Here is a 9637-nt window from a genome sequence, read left to right on the forward strand (position 1 = left end):
CTGTAGATACTCATATTTGAAAATGCTATTGTTCAACAATAATTTACTCTACGTGATAGAGACTACAATAGACTTGTGCATTATAAAATAAGTATTCATTTTGCTAAAGTGTATACATGCAAATAAAGTGGAAAAATAATAATGTAATAAAAACTGTTTTTAAAGATTTTTTTTTATTAGGCATATTTATTATAAACTTTAAAAGTAATCTTGGTAATAATTTAACATAAATAGGAAAACTGTAAATGCAAAAATAAAATATTTTTGTAATTATTTAAACCAATAAATAATAATTTGAAATTTCTTAATTTAAAATATTTAATGTGACCATTTTGGACTATAGTAATCATGCATTGCCTGATCTACAATTTATAGTCAATAAACTACACATGTTTAAATGTTTTTAAAATTGTTGAAATGTACTATCAAAATGCATTGTGGAAAATAGTAGCCTCATATATATATTTTACAATCCATAAACTATGTTCAACACAAAAATTGTTAAAAAAAAAGTATGAAATTAATTATTTTTTTGAGGTGTGGCAACAATGACTGTTTTGACTTCTGTATATTGCTGTAGCCCATACTCAGACATTTCTCTTCCATGGCCGGACATTTTGTATCCACCAAACGGTGCATGTACTCCAAGTACATTGTAACAGTTAACCCTATTTTAAAAAAATGTATTTATTTATATGAGAATATTTATATTTATTTGATTAACATTATTTACCAGACAGTTCCAGCTCTAAAACTCTGAACCGTTTTATTAACTATATCTATATTCTTGGAAAATACTGCTGCTGCCAAACCATAATCAGAATTATTGGCTCGACTAATAACTTCATCAAAATCGCTAAATTTCAATATTTGTTGTACAGGACCAAAAATCTGTAATAGAACATGATGTTTATATAACTAGTAAAAATTTATAATTTAATTGAACTCAAAAATTACTTCTTCTTTTGCTATTTTCATGTCATCTTTAACATCAGCAAACACAGTTGGTTGTACAAAATAGCCCTTATTGCCGATTCGAGATCCACCTGCAACAAGTGAAGCTCCTTGTTTTTTCCCACTATCAATCATTTCAAGAATTTTATTCAATTGTTCTTCATCAACCTGTTAACATAAAAATTATAACATTGTAAAAACATATGTATCAAAAAAATGAAGAAAAAAACCAAATATTACTTGAGGTCCTTGGTGTGTCTTAGGGTCAAATTGATCTCCTACAATACGTTTCTCTGCTCTTTTAGCACTCTTCTCAACAAATTCATCATAAATTGAGTCTTGAACGTATGTTCGGGATCCAGCACAACAACATTGTCCCTAAATTATAGCCATAATTAGTCTCCTTAATATAAGATACACAGTATAAAATTTAAAAGATAACTTATAATTTTTATTTTAATCTTAAAAATAGTTGAACTGGAAAAATTACATAGTACACATTTTACAACTAACCATATTATAAAACAGTCCAAAATGAGCACCTTCGACAGCATAATCAATGTCTGAATCACTAAAAACTATGTTTGGAGATTTGCCACCCAATTCCAGAGAAACTCTTTTTAGATTGCTTTTAGCAGCACCTTGAGCTATAAGTTGACCAACCTGATTGCAATGCATTGTAAAAATATAATTTTTAGCAAATCTTAAATTAATTTAATTACTTCAGTTGAACCAGTAAATGCAACTTTATCTACACCAAGATGGTCAACAATAGCTTTTCCAGCAGAACCATAACCAGGAATAATATTTAAAACTCCAGGTGGGAATCCAGCTTCTTTGACAAGACTAGCAATATATAAAGCAGTTAAAGGAGTCTGTTCAGCTGGCTTTAGAACAACAACATTTCCTAATAAAATTAATCATATAATTCATTATTAAATATAAATTTCTTAAGTTTTAAATTAATTTACCCATGGCTAAAGCTGGTCCAATTTTCCAAGCCAGCATCAACAATGGAAAATTCCAAGGTATAATTTGACCACAAACACCAACTGGCTCATGTCTGGTATATGCGAAATAGTTACCATCGATTGGAACGACTTTTCCATGATTTTTGTCAGCCCAACCAGCAAAGTAACGTAGTACACTAACACTAAAAGGAACATCATCAGATGAAGCAACACTGAATGGTTTACCGTTATCCAATGCTTCCAAAGTCTAGTAATAAGTAAATAATAGTTTCAAATGTTCATGTATACATTCATTGAATATTTTAATATTCATAAAATTTTTAAATCTTACAGCCAAATAAACAGAATCTCGTTGCATTAGATCTGCCAATTTATGTAGGAGAACACCACGTTTTGAAGCATCCATTGTGCGCCAAGGGCTTCCCAACTTGAATGCTTCTTGTGCAGCAGTAACTGCATTATTAATATCCACCTAGGTCAATGATAGATACTTAAGTTTATACATAAATTTTTTACTATAAATTGAAAATTAAATTTGAAATGTGGAACATACATCATTTCCTTCTTGTACTTGTGCAATTACTTCGCCAGTAGCCGGGTTAAGAGTATCAAATGTCTTTCCAGATGACGATTTTACAAATTCATTGTTAATAAAAAGCTATTAGAAAAAAAACCTTTGTAAATTAATTAAAATATTTTACTGATGAGGATATAAAAACTATTATAATAAATTCAATAAATTATTTATTGAGAGCTACCAATATATATGCTACATCATAACCTTTTAAATCATAAATCTTTTGTAACACAACACTGCATAAATCAAAATAAATAATTAACAATAGGTACATCAATAGTGTTCTTGTTTTTTAATAGCATATTTTAAATTTCTAGTAAGTACAATAAGTAAGTACTATGATTCTGTCTAAATAACATATAAATAAGTAAATATTAAACAGTCAAAGATTAATATGTATAAACTAGATACATTAAATTAAATTATATTCTTATTCAATTGCAGTTTAGAAATACTAGCATAAAATTGTAATGACATTTTCTAGAAATCAATAAATTTTTTATAAATAGTACACAAAAAAACCAATTTTTGTACAAAATATATTATCACAAATTATTATATTGTATTATACTATTTTAGAAACACTACCTATCTATTGTAGGAGAACAGAACTGTAATTTTGAAATGTTTAACAGGATTTTTTGATAACTAAACATCACCGATATTCTGAAAAGCAACCTGGTATAGGTGTTAGGTGTACGCATTCAAAATAAAGGTATAACCATAAATTCAAATGGGTAAGAACAAACTTTTAACCATACAATTAGACAGCAGTACTCATGTGTACTCATCATTATCACAGGTACATTTATTACATAATACATACTATTTGTTTTTTTTTTTTTTAAGTAAATAATGTTAATTATATTTCATTATAAAAAAGATGGTTGGATACAATTGAGAATGATATGAGGGATATTGATTTAAGACTAAAGTGGCCGACCCCAAATGCCAAGTTGGGAGAAAGACGAAGGAGAAGAAAAAATGTAATTATATTTCATCAATAATTACCTCTGTGTATTTAATCGGCGGGTTGATAATTGGTTTCGGTGCATTGCTGGCAAAACACTTTTGTATGGCTGACACGCTTGAACGCGAAATCTTATTAGCAAATCGAAACATGTCGAATGAAAAAAGTGAATTAAGTACTCGACGGGTAAAACGACAGTCTTAGCGAACCGTTTTGAAACCCCGAGGGAAATACCTTATGGGAAAGTGGAAACAAACTAAACGGAGAACGAACGAAGCAATTGTGGCAAAACGTATTGAACAAGAAAAGTTGATCAAGGCCAAAAAACCGGACTGCAGGCTAACCGGCAATCGTCATGGTGGTTTGTTATCTCTTATCAGACTTTGATGTTCCCGTCGGCATAAAAGCATAGTGTACATTGTTAAAGAACCCAATGAAAATACTGTTCTACGATTGGCTCTAATTCCAATGGGATTAGATAACCTTCCCTATCAATTATCTGTTATCAGTTATCAAACTGATAAATCACTGAAATTATATTTCCAAAAAAAAAAATTATTTATTTATTAAAATATTTAATAATTAATATCTAATTAAAATATAAAATAATAAATGCTGTTATGGATTATAAGACCCATAAGGTATATATAAAATATCTAATATATAAATTTATCTACCAAATAATGATACCAATTTTAAATTTAATATCAAATTTTTATTTTAAGATAAAACATTGTTTCAAATAAAATATGTTAGTTATGATAACTAAAAATAAAATATAATAGAAATAATTGTAAATCATATAATCATATCAACAAAGAATATAACTTGACATTTTGTATTACTTATCAGTCAGTAAAAATCAAAAAAAAAAAAAATCACTTCGTTCAGAATATAAAATATATACATAATTATAATAGTTAAAATATTTATCCTGTAAGTCAGAGGTTCCCAACCAGGGCACCGCGAGATAAAATTTAAGGTGCCACAAAAATATTTAAAGTATAAATTTATTTTTAAATGCCTTCATGAAAAATATAGCTCTGTGAGTAATAAAACAGACTATACTCTATGTCTATAGTATAAAACCTATTGTGTATAGTTAATTAGGTATATACATTATAATTTAATGAATTAATTATGAACACATATAGTTTTTACATAGTAATACTGAGATGTTCAATCTATTTTAATTTTCATACTGGTTCGATTGCTATCGATTTGATGTGAATTGTTTTAAAGTTATTTACGGTGAAATACTTGTGACTTTATCTTATCTTTATTGTTTATTTATGCTAAATAAAATCGAAGTTACAAAATATTAATTTAAATATATGATACATTAGTATTCAGTATAAACTATAGAGTATAGGGCATAGGCTATAGGGTGCCTCCAATTTTTAGAAATAAAAAAAAATGAAAATAAATATTATAAAATATGAATTAGAAATTCAACTTTTCTACCTATAAAAAAATATACTTATACTAATACTGTAGAATACATCAATAAAACTTTTAAAATAATTAATTTTTATTCATATCAACAAATAATATAAATTAAAATTGTGTACAACTATTCAGTCTGTAAAAATCTAAAAAAAAAAAATCTGTAAAAGACTTTATTAGCAAACAATTCGTTGGTCATTCGGAATACTGGATTGATAGTTCCAATGATTAAAATTTAACTCTCCAAATTAAGAAACCTAATTATTGATATCTTCCATACATGATATGTTTGATCTGATGTTAACGGTATTCCCAATTTCTCCAACAATGTCATTTGTATATTTTTTTGGAAATATCATTTTGTCAAACTTCAAATTCCAAATAAAAGTTAAAAGTTTAAAAGCATTAAAACGTCTTTAAAATATTCAAAATTCAGAAATTTGATAACTGATTATTTTCGTGATTTATGAAATTCAGATAATTGATAGCGAAGTCGTTATCTCAATGGGATTACAGCCAATCATAGAACAGTGTTTTCATTGGGTTCTCTAACAATGTTAACAATGCTTATATGCTTTCCGTCGTGTCGAGAGATATCGACCGAAAACGCGGAACATATGGCAGTCGTCGCCGCCGCCGCCGTATACGGAATCGTAAACAATACAAAGTTTGATAACCGATGACTAATGTTTACGCGAGTGTGATAAGCGCGAAGAATAAAAGTTTTCCAAAAGCTACATCTGCTTCCGGTCCGATTTCTGTAGCACATCTGTTTTCTCGATAGAAATCTATTTGTTATCGAACTATGAACCGCGCCGTTGGCTCATAAGTGGATATCGGACCTCAAACTTAACACCCCGTGTCCAGACGAAATGGGTATATTCGGTAAATCGCCTGCGCTCGATCCCAAAGAACAAGTGAGTGTATCTCTCTCGTAGACCGCCCACCCGTCACCCAGCCGTTAACGGCGTAATAATAACAATATGTTTCTTGGCAGGTAAAACAATGGACATCAACCATACGCAAAGAATCCTACAAACTTGATCGGCAGGTTCGAGGTGAGTGTTTATGTACATTGTAAAGTCACCGAACAAAGTGTTTTCGACGTGAATCATCAATGATTAATTATTGACCACTTTGTTCGCATGATGCAGCCATTCAGAGAGAAGAGGAAAAGGTCAAACGCTCCATGAAAGATGCAGCGAAAAAAGGCAACAAGGATGTTTGTATCATTCTTGCCAAAGAAATACTGCGGTCGCGAAAGACCATCAATAAATTGATTACATCGAAGACTCATTTGAATTCCATACAGATGCAAATGAAAAATCAACTGTGTACATTTACTGTTAACTCTAATTGTCTTCTGTGTAATGACATTTTTTTTATTCTAGCAATTCTGAGGATGGCCGGTTCATTGCAGAAGTCTACTGAAGTGATGCAAACGATGCATAATTTGATCAAAGTACCTGAGGTTGCAGCTACTATGAGAGACTTGTCTAAGGAAATGATGAAGGTTAGTATTAAGGTCAACTAATGCATACTAATTAATATGATTTTATTTATTTTTGCCTTAGGCTGGAATTATTGAAGAAATGTTGGATGATACAATGGAAAACGTAATGGATGATCCTGAAGATATGGAAGAAGAAGCACAATCAGAAATCGATAAAGTATATTTGTGATTAAATAAATCTAGATTATTTTCATCTTAATAAATCATAAATAACTATAGGTTCTATGGGAGATCACAGCTGGAGCACTAGGTCAAGCTCCAATGGCAGTTACTGAAACACCAGGTGGAACTGTACAGCCGGAAACAGAAACTATTGAAGAAGATGATGACTTAGAAGAAATGAAAAATCGCTTACAGGCGTTAAAAAGTTAAGTGAAGACAAAACAAAAATTATAAATATATCATTTATAATTTACTTTAATAAAATTAAATACCAATTATAAATTGTAAATGTTACTTATAGAAAATTTAACTATTAATTTTACTAGCAACATTTCAACATTTTCTAATTTGAAAGTAAGTCAATTGTTTTGTTTAAGTTGCATATTTCGAAGTTTTATATGTACTAACAAGCATAACTTCATAATTTAATTTAAATTTAATAAAGAAGTAGAGTTTTGCACCAGAGATATTTTATTACAATTTGGTGGTTAGTAATATACCTAAATACTGTAAGTCAAGTTTTCATTTAATGTTTAATGTTTAAATAAGTATTTTATTCTATATTCCAATGGTATGATATATATTTGATATTAACCACCAATACCAATGAAATAAAAATTATCATTCATAATAATGTTTCAAAAAAAAGCGGTTAGTCAAATTTTAAAATACATTTAACATTTGATCTCCTATTAAAAACACAAATTAATATACTTACCATATTGATTTTATCTGTCATTTATTTATTTACATTAAACTCAAATTAATTCTTAAAAAGAAACATTATTATGTAAGTTTTTTGTTATTTTAAACTAAATTGATTTTTTTCTTCATATTACTGTCGTAAAATCAATTCTTATGGTTTGTTTTTATTATTATTTTATTTATAATTTAATATATTGTAATTGTTGATAAACTATTAAAACAATTTAAGAGTATTATAGTTTGTATAATTTAATAACTTATACTGTGTTTATACTGAAACAAATTTATTATGTGCACTTATGAGCATGCACGAAAAGAAGATAGTAACGCATATACCAATATATTTTTATTATTTTTATTTTGTTTGTAAGCTTAAACTAAATATATATCAAAAAAAAAAAAAAAAAAAAAAAACTATGTACACAATAAATTGTATTTTATAATAATATATAAAAACTAAACAAATAGTTCTATGACTTTGATGGATTTTCCTCTGTAGAATATCTATTTTTTAAGGTTCTGTATTTTTTGAGCATGTATAGGGCTTCAATTTCTTTAACAACAAACTCTCCACGTTTGACCAAAGACTGTATTTGTTCTGGATCACTGATATCACTGTTCCGTTGGAAAGCTTTTTTCAATCGTGAACGAAAAAAATCATAACCTTGTGGATAATCTCGACCCATATGAAGCAGCTGAAATAAAATAACATTAAATATAAATAAATTAATATCTAATCTAAGATTGTGTAGAATATTATACTGTTTGCTCCTTCCTATTACTTATTAAATTATTTTTTATACATAATATTATGTTCAACTATTATATATTTCAATCAAAAACTGCAACTGTTTTAAGTCTAAACATAAAAAATTTTAACATTTCTTGGGTTATAACTATTATAATTAATTTGTTTTTGAAAATTACGTTTATATAAAAAATACGTTTTAAAATGGACTTTTAAATTAAATTGCGGCGATGTATACTATTGTATAATGAATATGAAGAATTTCCAATTTTCAATTGAATTTCCATCTGAATAATATGCGTTTTACAGTAGTTTTATTTTTTTAAATATTTATTATTAATTAAAATGGTTAGTTTTATTGTCATTAAAAACAATTAAGTAGGTTTATGGCAATTTCGTAATAATTGCCTACAACAATAACAACACAAATTTTATAATTATTGCAACACAATACAGACCTCGGTTTATTATAAATATATTTTAGGTAACAACATTGATTATATATTACTAGTAATATATAATCAATGGTAACAATAACTATAATAGGTATACATTTATCATATAGAATTTTAATGAATTTATGTAATTCAAATTAGTCCTAAACTACAATAATGAAATTTTAATTTCTTATACCCATGCATACCTTTATTGTGTACGATTGAAGTAGTGAAAATCACGAGAAAAGTGCACAGAATGCTTAATATTGTATTCATAAATTACGTTTCGATATATAAGGTGGTTACGTCATTGTGAAGTGCATAGCAAGGCCAAAATAAAATGTAAAATTAACTCGTTCTATTAATAATGGCTATATGTTTATAACCAAGAGAGATTAGAAACGATGGGGTCAGATTCGAAAACCTTTAGAATACACAGATCGATGTGAACCGTATCAGATTCGCATAATCGCTTGCATCCCGGAAAAAAAATTCAAACATAATCCTGGTGACAAACGGATGAAAATTCAAGTACGACCTGTTCCAAACGATTAGCGGTGACGTAGTAATACTACGACGCGGAAGTAAAGGCGAAATAAATATCGTCCAAGGCTGCTGGTGCGCGGGAAGGGGTTAGGGAGGCGAGAATCAAAATTATTTGGCAGCCGCCTTCGTATTGGATCGAGCAGTTTAGGTTACGAAAAATCGATTTAAAACGGAACCGTCAACACGAGTACGTATTGAAATAATAGTGTTGGACTCGCTCGAGCGCGAACAAATGTCAGGGACGGTACACGACGCTCGCTCGGGGTAAAATGCGCCGTTACTGTTGCTGCAACGGTTAACAGTTCTCAAAAAGCTTGTTTGGGGTAACGCTCGTTTTCGGTTGATGGTTGAAAACGCGTCGCGCCGCCGTCAAACGAGGTAACAAGATTGGTACCGTTTGTTTTTGTTTCACATCCCTAGACATTTGTCGACGGACCGAGAGGACCGTTGATCGGTAGGGACGGTCGTTTGGATCGCGGAAACGATCGGGACCAGGACGTGTACGAAGGGTTCACCGTGAGAAGGACGCGGACGACCACCACACAGCGGGCGGCCGCCGATCGACGTCGATCAATCGCTGCCGCGCGCGCCCGTCGCTTACCCCCCCC

General features: G+C 29.6%; 3 protein-coding genes across 3 annotated transcripts; 1 reads left to right on the forward strand and 2 right to left on the reverse strand.

Annotated features, from left to right (window-relative positions):
- Positions 1 to 300: 300 nt before the first annotated feature.
- LOC112682729 (aldehyde dehydrogenase, mitochondrial) lies at positions 301 to 3844 on the reverse strand. Its single transcript, XM_025553417.1, has 10 exons — positions 3514 to 3844; positions 2479 to 2583; positions 2257 to 2397; positions 1926 to 2172; positions 1677 to 1861; positions 1468 to 1617; positions 1195 to 1332; positions 958 to 1122; positions 734 to 891; positions 301 to 668 (listed from the first exon to the last, which is right to left on the reverse strand). Exons 1-10 carry the CDS (start codon positions 3622 to 3624, stop codon positions 521 to 523), a joined length of 1548 nt encoding a protein of 515 aa, XP_025409202.1. The 5' UTR covers positions 3625 to 3844; the 3' UTR covers positions 301 to 520.
- A 1946-nt stretch (positions 3845 to 5790) lies between these two features.
- LOC112682740 (charged multivesicular body protein 3) lies at positions 5791 to 7044 on the forward strand. Its single transcript, XM_025553431.1, has 6 exons — positions 5791 to 5835; positions 5916 to 5976; positions 6073 to 6252; positions 6310 to 6431; positions 6493 to 6588; positions 6651 to 7044. Exons 1-6 carry the CDS (start codon positions 5791 to 5793, stop codon positions 6801 to 6803), a joined length of 657 nt encoding a protein of 218 aa, XP_025409216.1. The 3' UTR covers positions 6804 to 7044.
- Positions 7045 to 7712: 668 nt separating this feature from the next.
- LOC112682741 (electron transfer flavoprotein regulatory factor 1) lies at positions 7713 to 7993 on the reverse strand (the record flags this gene model as incomplete). The annotated part of the gene is given in 1 exon segment (XM_025553432.1): positions 7713 to 7993. A coding segment is annotated over 1 exon segment (225 nt), but the record flags the coding sequence as incomplete, so codon positions are not given.
- Positions 7994 to 9637: the final 1644 nt, after the last annotated feature.

The sequence above is a fragment of the Sipha flava genome, unplaced genomic scaffold (genome assembly GCF_003268045.1).
Source record: "Sipha flava isolate LNK unplaced genomic scaffold, YSA_version1 209_pilon_pilon, whole genome shotgun sequence".
NCBI classification, from domain to species: Eukaryota; Metazoa; Arthropoda; class Insecta; order Hemiptera; family Aphididae; genus Sipha; species Sipha flava.

What these genes read in the sequence shown, in the direction of transcription:
- LOC112682729 (XM_025553417.1), bottom strand. Translation starts at nt 3,624, where the DNA reads ATGTTTCGATTTGCTAATAAGATTTCGCGTTCAAGCGTGTCAGCCATA. An exon ending in AAGTACAAGAAGGAAATGAT is followed by an intron (nt 2,398 to 2,478) that starts GTATGTTCCACA and finishes TCATTGACCTAG; the next exon opens with GTGGATATTAATAATGCAGT. An exon ending in TTTAGAGCTGGAACTGTCTG is followed by an intron (nt 669 to 733) that starts GTAAATAATGTT and finishes TTTTTAAAATAG; the next exon opens with GGTTAACTGTTACAATGTAC.
- LOC112682740 (XM_025553431.1), top strand. Translation starts at nt 5,791, where the DNA reads ATGGGTATATTCGGTAAATCGCCTGCGCTCGATCCCAAAGAACAA. An exon ending in ACTTGATCGGCAGGTTCGAG is followed by an intron (nt 5,977 to 6,072) that starts GTGAGTGTTTAT and finishes CGCATGATGCAG; the next exon opens with CCATTCAGAGAGAAGAGGAA. An exon ending in TGTCTAAGGAAATGATGAAG is followed by an intron (nt 6,432 to 6,492) that starts GTTAGTATTAAG and finishes TTTTTGCCTTAG; the next exon opens with GCTGGAATTATTGAAGAAAT.